The sequence below is a fragment of the Zonotrichia leucophrys genome, chromosome 1A (genome assembly GCF_028769735.1).
Source record: "Zonotrichia leucophrys gambelii isolate GWCS_2022_RI chromosome 1A, RI_Zleu_2.0, whole genome shotgun sequence".
NCBI classification, from domain to species: domain Eukaryota; kingdom Metazoa; phylum Chordata; class Aves; order Passeriformes; family Passerellidae; genus Zonotrichia; species Zonotrichia leucophrys.
In genome coordinates, this window is record NC_088170.1 from 60147943 (window position 1) to 60166251 (window position 18309).

Below are 18309 nucleotides of genomic sequence, written 5' to 3' on the forward strand. Positions count from 1 at the left end.
TCTATAATTTCTACAGTCAGTTTCAAGGCTTCTGCTGGAAGAGATGGGCTCTCAGGTCTCTGTGTGTGGGGTGCTGCCAACACCCCAAGCACTGATCCCCACACAGACTCCAGTTCACACTGCTCTGTCTGTGGGACTGCACTTGTGACACGAGACACTGCTGTGTTTCTGTGCAGCAGCTGGGTTTGGGGCACTGTTTTGGCAGTGTTTCTCAAGACTGTATCACTTCATACATATTTCACTCTTTTCAATTAACATCAGAACAATTTTCTGATTCTGTATTTTACACAAGCTATACAGCTTCTATTTACCCCCTTTTTGTTAAAGAGACTCTTTTTTTCTGAAGCAGTTTTGGTGTTTCTCATCTTGTCTGTCTCATTCAGGAGCATCTGCCTGGGATATGTGCACCAGCAGCCAGAAGTTTAATTAAAGTAAAAACAGGTAGTAAGGAAGACATCCTGAAATTCAGTTTTAATGCTTTGGAATGTGTGCTCACCATAGGTATGGTGGAACACTTTAATTCATCTGTGTGATTGGTGACAAAACAAGTGACAGGGACAACACCCCTCCCTCTAATGCCCATCCAGCAGCAGATTGTGGGAGCTGAAACAGAGCTGGCTTCTGAATTTCATGCACCCTGCAATTTCCTCTGCTGACAAATGGGTATGAGATAGCAGCAGCAAACCTCCAAACATTAGTCACACTGCTTTCCAACAAGCAACAATTACATGTAATAGGTACTCTGTCATCTTGCTCCAGCTGAATTTTATAAAGAATTCACTAATAAAAACTTGGCTCATGCTTACAAGCTCAATATGCTACTTCAGAAAGCACAGGAAACAACTTCAGCCTGACCTGAGTTTAGTAGCATATTGTCAGCTGTTAAAGGTTGCTGCACATTTATAAGTTTATTTGTCAGTTTTAAATCAAGTGTTGGGCTATGAGTTCTTCCACCAGTTTTATCTTTGTATCTATTTTCATATTGCTGGGTTGCATTATAATTCAATGCATTTTTAAGATACCCAAGCATGTCTAATATGAAAGTCAGAAATATGAACTGCCTTAATTATTAACATTGATGTAAGTGCACATATCAAGATATTCAGCTATTTATACAGCTATCCACTCATTAGCCTAACAGGTCTTGCTAAGTCTGCTGCATGGACAAAAGTGATGTACTCTTTCATAGAAGTTTGGTCAAGCTCCTTGAACCAAAACCATGGGTTTACTGTAGTTAAGGAACAAAGAAATGCTGCTCTTGTGATACTGAAAGCCCCTAAAAGTGAGAGGTGAAAATATGATTGTGACTTATCTGAACTTTGCATGAGTTAATATACTGTTGACTTGGGATCAATACTGGCATAGAAGATCAACTTGGTTGCAAAGCCTGTGAAGTTGAGACAGTGCCATGAGGCGCCTCAAATTCTCACTGTAGAGTCACCAGAATCCAGTTTCCATTAGGGACTGGTTTGTAGGGATACCAATGGCTTTGTGTGCATATTGTGGCATCTCTAACATCAGCTGAGACAAAAACACTGATTTGGACTTAGGTGGATGGGTCACCTTCCCTTAACCTGAAAAAGATGCCCATTAAAATGCACAGGTTTTTCTCACCCACTGACACAAATAAACATTTCTGAGGGGAACTGAGGATGACCTTCACACATAGGCCCACTCTAGTTTACCAGCCTATGTACACATGGGTAGATTTGTACCTTGATTTCAGTCCGGGCTTGGATGTGAGTTGACAATTCCTTTGACACACGTGCCATTTTCCCCTTCAAGCTCAGAGGTACAGTTTGAGGATACACTCTTACAGTAGTGGAGCTTGAAACATCTGAGGAAAGGCAGAGTTGTCTGGATATAGGAAATCTATTCTTTGCTGCTGTTGAGATGAACACTGAATTGCATTCAACCTGGTTTACAGTTTCAAAAGAAACAAAGGAGGAGACAGCCCAAGTCCTAGGAGCTTATTCTGAGGCCCTCAGTGGCAGCTCAAATGAAAATGCTTTGTGGAGCAAAAAAATCGAAACTTAAAACCTTGTATGTCTGCTGATACGTCATGTACGGAACTTCTCAGAGCAATTTCATCTGGCTGCCATCTGCCAGGTTCGGTTTAATGTGGCAGCGACTCCGTTCTCCCCGCGGCAACCAGGAGACCTGAGGTGTCACTGACCTGGGCAGGAGCCCGGCAGTGCCAACACTCCAAAGAAACTTCCATGCGCTTCCACGATGCTTCCCGTTGGCACCAGAACCTGGCGGAATTTCAGTCTGCTCCTGAACCGCGGCTATGGCAGTTTTAGTGGCCAAAGGGACGAGTGGGGGCTCCTGTTTGGGACACTGAGCTCAAACCCCTTGCCTGAGGCGCGGCGGTCAGTGATCCCCTGGTGCCAGACACCCGACTGTCCCGGCGGGCAGGCACCGGCACTCGCAGAGCCGCCGAGCTCGGCAGCCTCTGCCTTCCTCCCCTCAGGCCCTCCGGAGCTTCCAAGCTTCACCTGAGTCCCTTCAAGCATGCGAGAGAGCGTGGAGAACTCGGGTTGGGAGAGCACAGAACGAACAATCCCCCCGCCCCGGACCATCCCGAGGGACAGGTTCATCGCCTCCCGGGGTACATCCACCGGGAACGGCACTAGTCCAGACCTTCCCGAACACACGCCCTTCCCAGCAACAGCCCGCGGGCTACGGGGCCGCGAGGATCCCAACAGCCGCTCCCATAGCAGAGAAGCCCCAAACCTGAGGCGTTAACCAAACCCCCGGGATGCGCCGGGGTCCGAACCTTCCTTATTCTCAAGCAAGCGCCTTCCCCAGGCGCGCCGCCTCTCCCTGCCCCGGTCCCCGCCGCGCTCCCCTCACGCCGCCCCCGCGCGCCCTGCGCACTCAGCCGAGCCACCGCCCCCAATCCCCTGAGAGCCCGCCCCCTCTCCCCGCCCTGCGATTGGCCGCTCTCGCTGTCTGTCCGGCGCCACCCCGGCCCATTGGGCGAGGCCGTGGCACTGCCCCGCCCCCGGCGCTATCGGTTGGGGCGAGCCGAGAGTAAATAGACGCCGGAGCCCAAGATGGCGGAGCCGCCCAGTCCGGGTCGTGGCGCGGCGCCCCCCGAGCAGGAGCTGCTCGGCGCCAGGACGGCCCCGGATGCGAAAGGTTCCCGCGGATCCCAGCCGGCCGCCAAGAAGGTGAAGGGAGCCGAGGAGCGGAGCTTGAAGGGCGCTAAGCGCGTCAACGGTGAAGGGGGCGGCGGTGGCGGGAGCGCCAAGCAGCCGCTGCCCGCGGTCGTGCCCAGCTACAGCGGCCCCGGGCCATGGGGCTTCGCCGCGCTGCCCTCGGGCCCCTCGGCGGGCGCGGGGGGCTTTGCGTTCCCTTCCCCGCTGTCCCGGAAGCTGCTGCCGCCCGCGGTGCTGCTGCCGCCGTCCGCCTCCCCCTCCTCGTCCCACCCGCAGCACCAGCACCGCCACCACCGGCACCGCCTGGCGCTGGCGGCCGAGGCGGGAGGCGGCGGCAGCGGCGGCAGCGCCAAGCCCAAGAGACCCAAGGAGAAGCGGGACAAGGAGAGAAGGAAGCACGGGGCGCTGCCCGTTGTGGCGGCGGCGGGAGATGGCGGCGGGGCCCTGAGCCGGGAGGAGAACGGGGAGGTGAAGCTGCTGTTCCCCAAAGGTGAGCGGCGGGGCGGCGGGCAGGGAGGGCTGGAAGGGGCAGCGGGCGCGGGGCCTCGCTGGAGCTGCCCGGCGGCGGCGGGAGGCGGCCCCGGCCTGGCCCGGGGGCTGCGGGCAGCGCCGGAGCCGCTCACACATCGCTGGCCTTGTGTGGGCTCGTGGGGAAGGCAGCGGCGGCTCGGTCCGCCGTCAATCCTGTCAAAAAAGGGGGTGTGGAATTAGCGATGGCGTCAGCCAGAAGCTGCCAGAGGCCTTAGGTTTTCTTACCTATTAGGGAAATGAGGATGCCGAGTAATTTATTAGAAATGCGCGAACAAAACTGAATTGGGGAAAAACCGAGAACGTGTTGCAAAAAATCGCCGTAATTTAAAAATTAAATCGTAAATCGTCTCGTCTCTTAGGCTGTTAATTTTTTAGAGGCTAAGTCATTGAGTACTAGTTAAAATGCAGTTAAAATTTAGATACTTAGACTTTTGAAATCTCATGTAGTTGCTGCTCCAGGCTTTCTTTATTTTATGAGAATCGCATCTCCCAAGGAATGCTCGAGGCCTTCAGGATAAGGGGGGGATGCTGGGTTAGTTCATTAGTGGTGCTGGACAGAAATGGCCATACGAGGTAGGACAAGATGTCAGGCAAGAGTCTTGCTTGGGTTCCTGCTGTGATCAACAGTAAATCTTGGGAACTACAAGACAATACATGAGTATATGATGACAGTACAAGAATACATGCTTTTATTTCTAGTGTGTCCTTTCCCAGTCTCCAGTGACCTTAAACCAGATGTTGATGCTTTTATATTTACATCGAAATATGAGAAATTTGAAATGTACACTCCATTACTTAGTTTAATCAATTTTCTTTTATTTTAAAGGAAAGATAAATGACAGCTGTTGTGTAGATTTAGGTTACTTTGATTGTGGCCTATACCTGTAATTAAAGGATCAGCCAAGCTTGTAGAGAAATATCAATATGCCTTTTTGTCTACTGATTAGGTTGTCTGGGCTACCTTACTTCATTTTTTCACTAATTTCCATGAATATCTTAGTCTGTGATTCACTTACCTCTGAGAGGGTTTTTTTTATTTACTTGGATCTTGATTGGTGGTGTCCAAGTGGGTTTTAAGTATGTAATTTCAGTGCTTTCAAGTGTTCCATTTTAGGGCTTTCCCCCCCTTTATTCCTGTCCAAAAGGTGTCTGGGGAAAAAGTCTTTAGAAATGATGCTCATTACCTGTTTGATGTTGGTGAAGTCATTTTGTCTTCAAGGATAGCTGCTGAGAAACTCATCCAAATCCTTCTTGCAAAGTTGTGTAATTAATAACCGTATTTGCTCTGATTGCTGTAGTGTCCTACCAGTGTTGAAGAGTCATGTTAGTAAATCTTAGAACCATATTGCCATAACAGGATGAAATATTCTTTCACATTGCTTAAAGAAATTGACACTGATAGTGGTAACTGAATAATTTATGTGATTTGTCTTTAAAGAGATTCTGCACCTTGTATCTGGAAAAGATACTTTTCTCAGAGCTTATATTCACAGGCACAAATTCTTTTTATTTTTTAGTTGCTGAGCGCTCAGAACAGATATTTTTACCTTACATTTATTCCTTGAAAACTTACCTCCATGCAACAAATAAATTTTCAAAGGCAAATGATACCTGTTTGGTATCTGAGTCTGCACATTTCCATTTAGAGGAAGTAGTTTCTAAACCTAAAATTTTGTGGCATATTTTCCCCTGTAAAAGAAGAACTTTATTTTAATTAAACTGTATATTTTTGCAGAGAAGGCTGAGAAAGTGAAGGATGCACTGACTCTTCTGCTGAGAGCTGCCAGCCTTTCAAAAGTGATTCAGTATTTGACTGTAGATTAAAGAACAGGTTTGTGCTGTTAATCCTGTGAATAATTTACTGTGCAGAGAGGAAAGGGAAAAATGCAGTTATGATGCAGGGAGAAAAGAATGGCTGGGGGGCAGGCACGTAGAATCCTGAGTACAGAGGAAAGCTAAGAATGACATTGAGGTGGGTGGGTGGAATAGTCAGGACTTGTGCATTGGGAGTGCTGAAGCTACAGACTGGAAAAAGATACCAGAGGGACTGTGGTTGCAGCATGTAAGGAGTGAACGTGGAATGAATTTGAAATACTGATAGGAGAGGAAAATAGCAGGCTGGAGCAGTGTGGAGGTGATTCTGGTTTTGTTTTGGGGTGAAAGATTATACTTAGGTGCTGTAGAAAAGGCCAGGAAGGTAGGATAGAAGGAGAAATGAAAATTTTAGGCAGCCTACAGAGTGGACTTGAACAGCATGGGTAAATTTAGATGATTTTGGGTAATTATGGAAAACTGAAAGGCTTGCACATAGAGCATATATGAGGGGCAGGGGATAAAATAGGAATAGGAATATTCTCCTTCAGGTGTAGTGAGCTGAGTTTGTAGAAGCTGCCATCAGTGCATTCTGAAAATCAGCCTCATGCAGGCAAGTGCAGACTCTTGTTCCTGGAGTCTGCAGTTAGGCAACCTCTGCCTTTGGTGCAGTGGAGAAGGAGCAGCAACATGGAATTGATGGTATTGATTGTTTTTCTCTGCTAGCATTCAGAACTGATACACATGCCAGTGTTGCACCTGCCAGCAGGAAAGTTGTGCCAGTGGAGAGACTAGAGATGTAGAGACAGAAATACTAAGAGATAAGCACGTGGAATGGGTGAGAGTTCTTGGTTGTTGTGAGGCTCTGAAAATGGAGAAAGTCCATCCTCCTGTTTGCAGCCAAAAATGGAGATGCATTGCAGGTGGGCACATGGGATGGGGTGGAATTCCCAGTCATTCCAGTACCTATAAATGAGGAGTTGTGTTTCTGGCCAGGGAGCTGTGTGCTCTGCTGCTCAGAGCTCTTAGGGTGTGAGGAAAAAAAGCTTTACCTTTGTGAGAGAGACTGAGGCCTGCACAGATTTCAGTACTAGAGAGAGTGAGAAGCAAAGCTGGAGGAATCGGGGGGAGAATGGCAAAATTTGTCTCATGAGATTGTTAGGACTGTGGTATAGACAAAATAATACAGGGAATGAGGGTGTGCAGTGAATGAATGTGAGATCTGGTCTTGAAATCTCAAGCAATTGCATTTGCAATTGCAATAGTAGCAATTGCATTTTCCTAATTTTAGTTTAATTATGGTAATGATGATAGAAGTATTGACACTGAGGAGGAAATGGTGAGGTTTTTCACCTTGCATTCAGAAAAGCTGCTGATTGATAGGAGCTGTTGTGTGTCCTTCACTTGCAGTAGTGATTATGAGGTAAGGGGGCCTAGTTCTGAGGGACCCTGATTTCCTAAGTGATAGGAAGATCAAGCTTGGTAGTAGCCAAGATGGATGATGGGTTTAAAGCTTTTCAAAAATTTTTGTATTTTCTTCAAGTCTTTGTTTAAGGACTTTGGTCTTTTAATTAATTGCAAAGAGCTTTTAAGTTGCAGAGTCATAAGCAGGCCTTACAGCTTGTGATTCCATTAAATGAATGAGGTTCAGTGACCCCTTCAGAGATGATCTAGCATGCAGAGAGCCTGAAAGAGCCTTTTGCTGGATGCATTATTTATCCTGCAGATAACGAGGTTTAGGCTGTTTAAAATTAGCTTAAATTTCACTTGTCATGAACATTCTGATAGTGGAACTAAAGTTGTGCAATGTTTTTGTTTTTGAAGCACAGTGTCAGTGTGACAGAGTGATTGCTGTTCATGCTCTGACTCTGCTGATTCAGTCAGTCATTTCACCGGTACTCTGCTCTAGCAGTTCATAGTTGGCATTGTTTTCATAACAGTGCAAAGCTCAGCTCAGCCCCTCCCCTCTGCATTAGACAGTGTCTGTCCAAATCTTTGATTTTGGTCCCTATGTTTGCTGTAAGGTGTAATGCAGTTGTATGAGCCATCTTTTCTGCTTTTCTTGCTGTTTCCGTGTACAATTTTTCTTTTCCTCCTGTTTTTTTTTTTTTTATCAGTGATCCATTTGTAAGATTGGTACAAATGGCAGTTGCAAAATGAGATTGATGCTTTTTGACTTGCAGATGGGGATTCCCCATATGAGCAGGAAAGCTGAATGGGGCACTGTAGCTCTTGTTTTTAGTGTTAGTCTATTTTTTTTTAACTGTTCCTCCTTTGTCCCCACTTCCCTTCTTTCTCCTGCTGTCTTTGAAGGATAGATAAGATTAGATGTCAGGTGAACATTTAGCAGTGATTCTTCTGGTAACAGTTACCTTGTATCATGTGACCCTTCTGGGATTTTACCTTTCAAGAAGTTACACTTTTCAGTCTTAATAATTCTGGTTTGCTTCCAGTGGGATGCTCATTTCATAGTCTCTGTTACCAAAGTAGGTTGAACAAAGTTTTGAATCTTCTTTTTCCCTTCTTTAGAACTGGGGCCATGCATCTTGCTTCTAAGGTTGTCTTCTTTTCTTCTGCTAAACATTTCCTCCTTCTGTTAACTACTACTTCCCTTTTTTTCTTTTTCCTTGGACTGTGTGGCTTGAGTCACTTCCCCCTCCATTCTGTTGAATTTTTTAAATATAACAGTCATTTTCATGCTTATGAGGCTCTTGACCACTCTCATCTGAATTCTTCAATATATTTCTATTTAGATACCCTACTGTAAGCAGCAATGTCTAGAAAGTGTTTGGGGTTTTAAGTATGGTATTCAGGAGGAAGAGGGACTTCTCAAATTACTGTTGCTGCTGGAGATTTACATGCAGTTCAATTTTCAGAGCTGGTAGTGACATTAATATGCAATGCTGGGATAAATTTGGAGCAGTGCATCTTCTTCTTGAGGGACCCTGGCCCCTTTTTGATACGATAACTTGACACTTGCTAGGCAGAACAAAATCTTTCTAAGCTGGAGAACCATGCCCTTCCTGTACCCCAGAATTCAGCTTTGTGTGTAATTCATGCAGCAGAAACTTACTCTGATTTTAGAATACCAAATAATTTTCCATAGTTGACACAAGATGAGAAGGCTGAGCATTTGATCTGAAACCTCTTTAAGAGGCCTTGTTTGCAGCTCTCACATTCTCTGTTACTGATTTCAACTCCCCAGTGCCTGAGCTTAAACTCATTCAGTTCTGCACGTAGAAGGTCTCCTTAGAAGTGAGAAGCTTAAAGGAACTGGGAACTGTCAAGATCATATTTCAGTTTTTTGGAAGTGTTTTAATTCTGAAAGGGATTTGTCCTCCTTTTCATTCATTGGAGAGCTTGAGGAAATATTCTTGCCTGATAAGGGGATTTCTTTAGTGATATCTTAGATTTTAAATTAAATTACTGAAAGGAGTGTCAGCCATATGTTCCTGGTTGCTGGGATGTGAAACTTGTCCCTTTTTTGATGGTTTGTATTTTATCTTGAACATACTGTATGGGTTTTTCCATGTTCATTAAGCTGGGAAACCTGCTCTGCAGTGTACATTGTAGGATTTAACAAGTGCAGGTGTCAAGGCTGTTAACATGGTGATGTTAAATGTACTTCATGTACCTGCATAACCAGTTAAACATGGATGGCTTCTTGAGGTTTTATTTTTATGGGTGTTTGTTCCAAGTGAGGAGACTGCTGATGGAAGGGATGGTAGCTGATGTTCTTGTATGCCCCTCCTTATTTCCCCTCCCTTTCGGTTACCCTGCTGCTGGTGTTATCCATATTGATGGTGTCCCTTAGCAGTAGTCTGTAAATATTTTGCCTCATGTGCAGTGACAGCCCTTAAATCAAACAGAGGAGAGGCAGGCAGAATACTTTGAACATAATCTATGACTGACTACTAATGTGAGTTACCATCTGGAAAATGATGCAGAGCAGCTGCAGCTTTTGGCATCTGACAGGGCTGCACAGCTCTCCTCTTGTAGTGCTGGAATGGGCTTGCTTGTTGGAGCTCCTGCGTGGACTTCAGGGTGCAGATTTCCCAAGTGACAGCCTCCACTTTGCACATGAGATCCCCTCAAGAGCACTTCCCATTAGTACTCACTGTCTATGCTATTTTTACCTTTTTGTCTATAGAAAGCTTTCAGCAGAGGCATGGATCTGATTAGATTTCCGAAATCAGGTGTGGTCTGTGAATTTGTGTTCCTGTATTTACTGCTTAGGAAACTGTGGCAGTCATTCTCATAATGAGAATAACTACTATGATGAGTATCTCTTGAGTTGGGAAACAAGGAACTTTTACTACACCCTTTAGTTGTAAATGGCTATTTAATGTATAAATACAGTGTATATTAATTTCTTTTATTTATGTACTTAACCTAACATCCTGAAAAAGTAGCTTTGGAATTTGAGGAGGAAGTATGCATATAATTCTTAATTAGTTCAGTTCATTGTGTAGAATTGTTGTAAAGTGAAGATATTTTTCAGATGCCCTTTAGAAAGGTGAGATGGCACACCCCATAATAAAATTCTTCCTGTCTGTATGTTGCACTTCTTTTATTTTAATGTACTGCTGTTGCAGCATTTCTTTTGGGTGTGGGTCTACAGTTCTCGTGGCATTCAAAGCAAAGAATATGGACTTCATGGTGACACTCCTTGCTGTAAATTTGAATGAGACATTAGAAATCTCTTAATTCCTTAGGTGTTGTATTTTTTTCTGAACAGGGATACTTATTGCTACAAAGCCCTGTATTTTAAAAAGTATACACTTGTGTATTTAGTAGAGTTGGATTGGTTTGCATGGCAAGGTAGCAGGGGAGATACAGGGGTGGCTTCTGTGAGAAGCTGCCAGTGATGGTGGTAGCATCTCTGGGATTATGTATTTTAAAAGGGGGAAAAAATCACTGCACAGGACCAATTGCAGCTGGAGAGAGCTCAGCGCAGAAGGAGGGGCAGGAGGTGCTCCAAGGGCCAGAGCAGATTCCTGTGCAGCCCCTGGGGCAGCTCCTGCTGGGGCAGCTGTGCCCCTGCAGCCCAGGGAGGTCCCTGGGGGAGCAAAGATCCACCTGAGACCCTTGGGGACTCCAGCCTGGAGCAGGAGGGTGTCCAAGGGAGGCTGTGACCCCAGGGAAGCCTTTGCTGGAGCAGGCTCCTGGCAGGGCCTGTGACCCCATGGGGCACCACGCTGGAGCAGGCTGTGCCTGAGGGACTGTGCCACGTGCAAAAGGACCCAAACTGCAGCAGTCTGTGAGGAGCTGAGCCCACAGGCAGGACTCACACTGGAGAAGTAGGTGGGATAAGTGTAATGAAAAGATAGATTTCTTTCTTTTTTGCCCTGGGCCACAAATTACTTCAGACAATTGGCTTTTAGTTTTGGTGCCTTTGGAGGTCTGTAAAGGCCTTCCCTCCTGTGTGTTTGGGCTGTGTTATTTCTGTGGGGGCTCATTTCATCCACAGCAGCTCAGAAAACTTTTTTTATTTTTCTTTTTTTTTGTTAGGAGTAGTCTTGGTGGAAGCTAACTGCAGAATATTCTGTAGACATGGAAAGCTTATTATAAACATCTTCCTACCTTTTACTGCTTTGTGATCTTGTTGCCCTACAAGTAAAATGGAGACCAGTAGTAGCTTCTACTGGTAAATTTCAGAAAAACTACAAGAGCAGTCTGGGTTTTCATAACTTCAACAGAACAAGATTTTCTTGTTTTCCTTGCCAGTGTCACTCACTGCTTGTTTATTCTGTGATATGTAGGTTGTAAATTGCTTAATATTGGGGGTATTCATTTTAAAGCAGGAATTTTATGAAGAATGTTCATGTTTCTGGATTCCCTGAGGAGAACAATCAACAGCCTTTTGTTTGAAAGTTGTGTTTGAATTTTGCAAGCGAGACAAGAAAACACATACTAATACTCAGAAACTTAAGGTATTTCGACTGAGAATTAAGTTCAAGTGTTAATCCATGGAGTAACTCATTTTGACAGGTTTTTTTTAATGTATGAGGATTTTTTTAAAATTTCAGTATTTATGGGTTTTTTTTTTAGGGGAACTACTGGCTATTGTTAAGCTATTCTGTGAGCTTTGAAGGAGGAAATCAGAAAATCTGTACGTTCAGATGGAGCTTCTCAACTATTTTTTACTTGCATCAGGCTCTACACTGGTTTGGTTACAATACTGTGATTTCTAGAAGGGAAAGTTTACTCCAAATATCCCTCAGCTGCATTTGCATTGTATTTGCAATCACTTACGGTAGGATTTACTTGTGGCTGTTGCTGGGGGATGTTACAGAACACATTCATTGTTGCTTTTGTTGGGAAAGTTTCACCATTGACTCTAATTGCTTTGTAGATGTGAAAATAAACTAGAGGCTCTTTAAAAGGTTCTCTGTCTTTATGTGTTGCTTCTGACAAAACTGGAAGATTCATTGGCCTCATTTTCATGAGTTGGCAGTAAAAGATTCTTTCAGTCTTTTGTCCTCTTTCAGCAAGACTCAACATCTGTATATACTCTTCAATGTTGCTTTGATTTGTAAGTGATAGCAGAAGTCAAGTGTGCCTCTTAACCATACAAAAATGTCGAGATAAAATCTAGGTCTTCCCATGATAATTGTAGTTCTGGCTGAGTTGATTGTTCAGCCAAGGTTATAAATCAAGCCTGGTGTTACTGCCTGCTAGCTGAGTGTCTGCTTTTGGAGTGTTACATTAACTCCTGTTGGACAATTTACCCAATTTAATACTCAAGTTGCAGGGGATTTACAAATTAGAGATTCCTTTTTGGGGAGAAACAGGTTGGAGAGGAAGATTTATGTCAGTTTAACCTATTCCTAGAAAGATTTGTGTTGGAAAGCTTATTTGGTTTCCATGGTCTGCGTTACACATAAATCTGCTTTGTCATCCATCCCTTCCCACAGAGGTGCTAGGAGGAGGCTGTTCTTGGACATGGCTGTTTCAGTTACTTAGAACTAAAACATCCTCTGAGTGCAGCTACCTTATTATATTTGTGCCAGTATAGCTTCTGTTCTCTCCCTGCTGCTTATGGTCTGTGGAGAGGCAAGAGGCATATCTCAATTGCCATCTATTTGGATTTTGATTAGACTTATTTTCTTATGACTCTCCCTAAAATACATCCTTTGCTTCACTCTAACAACTGTGAGGGTTTAAGTTCTGTATCCTCATTAGAATACTCCTCAGAGGAAAGATTGAATGCTGTGGAATCACTGTTGGAACATTCATTTAGGTGGATTGCTGTCAGCTCTTTGCACCTTTATCAACATGCTTCCTGAGTAGTTTGGTTAGGGGTCACTCTACATTGCCTTCTAGAACTGAGGGCTTTCTTTGGCTTGCTTCTGAAATATTTCTCATTTGTTAGTAGTGAACATACTCACTACTTCTATTTTATGTGAATGCTTAAGGAAGAGTAATTGGATTTCTTTGCTTCCACTTGGGGTTTATAATGCAAGTACCATGAATAAAACATCAGGGCTGTCTCTCAGCTGTATTACTGAAGCATAACATTATGTAGAAGCTTGAAATCAGATTTCCTCTTTCCCTGTGGAGGTTAAAAAGCCCAGTGAACTCTTTGAGCAGGTACTGGCTTCAGGCCAGGAAGTAAGGCGTGAAGTGCTGGCTGCACTGCATATAAGCCTGGTAAAATCTGACTTCTTTAGTGCTTGCCCTCAGAAGTGTATCTCAGCTTGGCTTGCAAAGATGACTGCTTGGAACTATGAATTCCTCTAGGTCTAGTATTTTACTTGCAGAAAGCATGCCTACAGGCTCTGCTTTTCTATGTCAGGGATTTAAAAACCTGGAGTGACTTGACAAGAAAGTAAATGAAAAATGAGACTGCTCATGTGAGCTGTTCTGATTGTAGGTAAGCAGGGGAGGCACCAGTGAATTAAATCTGCTGTGTGAATAGAGCACATCTCATGTCTTTATTAATTATATCTGACTGCAATTGATGCATTAGCCTGTGAATGTAATGTAAAAGATTTTTCATTTGACAGATGGAACCATCTTTCCTAGGTATTTGCAAAAGCCTTTAAGTTCAGAGTATGTATAGATAGATAGTTAGGAAGGTTTTCAGTCTGGATGTGCACCCAAGAAAATGCTAACTGTATTATTTTTTTCCTCAATGCTTATGTAATGCATGCAATTCCAATTTCAACAAATGAGCTGACTGCAGATGCAAAATAAGAGCAGAAGGTAGAGGAGTAAGCAAAAATTACTGTACAGTTAACGTGCTGGGTTGTTGCATACAGCCACAACATAACAAACAAAACTTTTCTGAGTTAAAGAAGCTTATGATGGATTATGCAACAGATAAATATTAGCTTTTCATATTGTAAGTACTGGGATTTCCTTGTAACTCCTTCTCTATATCCTCTTAATAGAGCTTGCATAAGGGTACAAGGAAATGTGTATGTTACAATTGCTTTTCTGTTCTTGCTTAATTGTGAAATATTTGCATTTCAGGTCAAATCAAAGACAAAGTTAAAGAAAGGGAGAAGAAGCAAAAAGAAAAGAAGAAGCACAAACTAATGAATGAAATCAAGAAAGAAAATGGAGAGATCAAATTACTGCAGAAAGGTAGGTTCAAATTATGTTCTGTTTTTTTATTCTAGTGCTAGAGGTATTTGTGATTGGATGCTGTGCTTTAATACTATGTTTTTTCATTTACTTATGCCATTTTTCCTGGTTAGTTGATACAAGAGTTGCAAATTAAAACCTGATATAGATGTTAATTTTTTTGTCAACTGCGCTAGGTACTGGAAATTAAAGATAAAACTGTCATCACAGTGTTGTATATGCAATAGTAGTAGTAGGTAAGACCAGTACTTCAAGGAACAATATTAGTGATTCTTGAATGACTGCTGACAAGATGTAGGTTATCATTTTATATCTTGTGGAGAGGAAAGATGAATGCATGTTACATTTTATGTCTAACATTAATGGTACAAGACTGAGTACTTAAGGAGAGCTTTGTCAAATACTAGGCAATTGTATGCCACATGCAGTCTTAATTTTGGCTAATTTCTTCAACTTTGTTTTCTGTAATGAAAGGTAGTTAAAGTTACATTCTTATGTGGCTTGTGCATCCATTGAATCTTAGAACTGTGCAGTAGTTGAGGTTGGAAGTGATCTAGTCCAGCTGCTCCAGGTATGATCAGCTAGAGCAGCTTGCCCAGGATTATCAGACTCTTTATCTCCAAGGGTGGAGGTAACAGTCTCACTGGACAGCTACATTCAGATTATATATACAGAAATTGTTTTTATAATGATGATGACGATAAGAGACTGGGACAGGTTACCCAGAGAGGTGACAGATATTCCATCCCTGGCAGTGTTCAAGGTCAGGTCAAGAATTTGGCTCTGAGCAACCAGATCTAATTGTGAAGATGTTCCTGCTTATTGCAGCAGGTTAGACTAGATGGTCTTGAAAGGTCCATTCCAGCACAGGCTGTGTCTGTTGTATGGTCTGTGAAGAAAGGCGGAGACTGCTGGGACTGATAGGCCTGGAGAAGAGGAGGCTCAAGGGGGATCCTGTCGGTGTGTGGGAACACCTGATGAAAGGGAGTGAGCAAAGTCATCAACCTGTGCTCCACGGGTTGTTCAGTTTGAGTTACAATGGGAAGCAGATGCACAGCACAGCAGATATAACCTACAGTGTCAGACTACTCTACACTGTGTATGTATGTCCAACATTTAAGAACTGGTGCAGGGTTTTACCCACCCCTCTGTTAACTTCATGAGTCCCCAAGTTTCTACATTTCTACAGCCTCTCGAGGTCCCCTCTCACTGGCGGTGCAGCTCTGTGGTGCATCAACTCCTCCTCCCAGTTGTGGATCAGCTGCAGCTTGCTGAGGGTGTGCTCTGTCCCATGATGCATCAATGGAGAGGCTGAACAATAACAACACAAGATATTAAGGTCTGGATTACTCCAGCAGTGACTGTTTCCAGCTGGAATTTGTGCTGCTGCTCACAAACCCTTTGAGCACAGCAGTTAAGCCAGTACTTGAACCACCTTACTCTTCACTTAGGTCATGCTGTAGCAGATTTTCTGTGAGGGTGTTGCTTATTTGAACAGACCAAATGCTTTTTTAATCTGTTATTTTCAGTCTCTGCTTTTGAAGTTAGGAACAAATTCCTGATATGTTTTTCTGTTACTTTGTAAACTGTAGGATTTAATTTACAAACCAGAAAGTGAAACCCTCAAATTAAATCTTGAACTTCAGATGAGGTCAGAGGCATAGAGCCCTTTAATTACTGCATCACGTATTAAACTCTACACACAACTAACTGTATTAACAACAATGACAGCTTAAAACCTGTGTTGATCAGATCTCAAAGTACAGCTTTGAACTTGAGCATTGTGTAAGCTGGTGACTTCCTGTGCAAAGGGCAGGTGTGACTTGTCTTTGCTGAGCAAAGGAAGTTGAGGGTTGAGCTACAAGGCAACACGTAGCTGCCACAGCAGTGGGTTCTTCAGGCTTTGTTGGAGCAGCCTTTTTTTACACTGGGCCCTGTTTCTGTTGCCATTCAGCAGATGATGTGCAATCTGCAAAGACAGCAGGTTGTCTTGCACCAGCCTAATGGGGCTGTTGAGCCTAAAATAGTGCTTTATTTTCAGGTTAATGTTCAAGTTCATATGCCCGGGGACTGTGTTAAAAGACTTCTTTTGAGAAGCAGGATAGCTTATTTTCACAGCAAACAGTGCTACAAGTGCATTAGATGCTTCACTCCTATTTTGACTTTTTACCACTCAAGTTTATTTCATATTTTCTTTAAGGTGTTGGGTGTTAAGTGTTTTGTAGAGGCTGTGTTTGGTTTGCCAGTATCCTGCAAAATTGACTCCTATTTCAGGGAATGAAGGGAGTGAGTCAGGAGAGCAGTTATTTAGAGCAGACAGATCATCTCCACAGGATTTGTATCCTGTTCAGAACAGCAGCTTGGTGTCTTCTGTGGGCCTCCAAAATCTGACTAAATGTGCTTATATGTGCTGTGAGGTTTGTATAACATTTCCTGAGCTGTCCTGCTGATCTAACTTTACATCCTGGGCAAGAGAGCAGAGGCAGAAGTGCTTTATGATGCAGCTTCTTGTATATATCAGTGGTCAGTGTCTCTGTGACCTTTTCGATTACTAACTCTTTATTTAAGAGGGTCTTCTTCCTGTGCAACAAAAGTTAAACTTCAAGCCCTATTGTTTTGAGCTCAGGATTTACAGTGCAGGCTTTGGAATGAGCCTGCTTTCCATTTCTTCAGGCTTCTGCTTTTGTGGTTGTTTTTTCTATTTTTAGCGTGTGTGTGTGTTTAGAGACCAAGAGTACAGTGCCTAAAGACAGCTTATTTCCTTCTTCTAGGTATTAGATCTATATCTTGTTGTAAAATATTGCTGTGGCCATCTGTTTGTGACTGCCCTTGGCTGAGGGGGGTAGGTGACAGCCTACGTGACTTCAGACAGCTCAGCTGGCTGTCCAAGGTCAGGGGTGACGAGTTCTGCAAGAGGTCAGTGCTGAGGGACTGATGCCTTTTGAGGGAGAGCTGGTGCATAAGCCTAATTTTGGTGCTCTGAGCTGAATGTGGAAGAGTTTATTTATACTTGGAGGCTCTGGGTTGTGAGCTGTTCATCTGCCTAAACTTGGGTTGGCGTTCTGTTGAAAGCTGTGATAAAACTTGCCCGTGTTGGAGAAGGGTGATTCTGAAAAAGGGTTTCTCTGCTGTGCATGAGGCTGCTAAAGGAAATGAGGCTCTTTCAGAGAGCCTCATGGCTTTTTTTATAAACCTAGAATTAAAAGGTTATTTTGTCATCCTTTTGCACCGTATTCTCTCTAGATAAGGCCGTAGAATTGTCTCTGTGTCTGTCTGCTGTGTGGAAGGAAGAGTTCAGCTTTCAGACAAAAGCTGCTTGGCACATGCATGTTGTTAAAAATTCAGCAACTCCAAGTGATTTAAATTTTCTTTTAAAAAGAATCTGCATTGTAAATAGTTAGTCTAGATATTGAGCATTAATGCAAAACATTTGCACCACTGTGGTGTGACAAATTTACTGGAGGTTCTGCAAAAAGGAGGATGATTAATAGGTTTATTTGTAAACAATCCCATTTCTGTTTTTCATTTTAGAAAAAAGTCAGTTTTGTTTTTCTGATTATTTATATCTGAGCACAGCAACTGCAAAAATTGCAGTAGGAGACATTCTTAGTATGTGTTTCTGCAAGATTAAATGCCTTGCTTTATTGAATGCCAAAACTCAGGAAAGAACTGAAAATGAACATTTTATTTGCTGGTATGAACATATATAAATCCAAATTGTTTTCTAAAGACTTTAAAAAATTATTCTTCTGGAAGAAATGACATTTAACTGTACATTTTTATGACCCTTTTAAATTTTTCAAATTTAGATGGGTTTTTACATGAGTAATTATAAAATCAGTATATTGAACATGAGACATGAGTCTTCATGTATCTTTAAGGAAAATGTTCAAGTGTTTGTATGCAGTGCACTTTAGTTGAGGGAGTGAGACTGAGATAAGAGTGGAGGGCACACAATCCATCACACTGATTTGTCTGATAGTGGGTTTGCTTCACAGTCCTTAGGCACCAAGTTACCAACTTTTACCAATAAAATGTGAGTAGAGGGTAAAACAGATGTCAAGTGAGATGGAACAAGTGGTTACTGGAGGGAGAGCTGTGCTGCAAAGCTTTCTGCTGGGGCTGGGGATCTGGACTTTGAAGCAAAGACTTCTGGTGCATCAAAATAAAAATGTTAAATTTTGGTGACTAGGCTCTCCTAAAGTAAGGA

The 18309-nt window shown here is 43.2% G+C and overlaps 1 protein-coding gene across 3 annotated transcripts in view; it reads left to right on the forward strand.

Moving 5' to 3' along the window:
• Positions 1-3047: 3047 nt before the first annotated feature.
• RSBN1L (round spermatid basic protein 1 like) overlaps positions 3048-18309 on the forward strand; it is a 46631-nt gene continuing 31369 nt past the window's right edge. For all 3 annotated transcript variants that reach the window (XM_064702919.1, XM_064702922.1, XM_064702923.1), the window contains exons 1-2: positions 3048-3654; positions 13986-14099. In XM_064702919.1, coding sequence (XP_064558989.1) covers positions 3060-3654; positions 13986-14099 — 709 coding nt within the window. In that variant the 5' untranslated portion in view covers positions 3048-3059. The remainder of the gene's footprint in view (positions 3655-13985; positions 14100-18309) is intronic.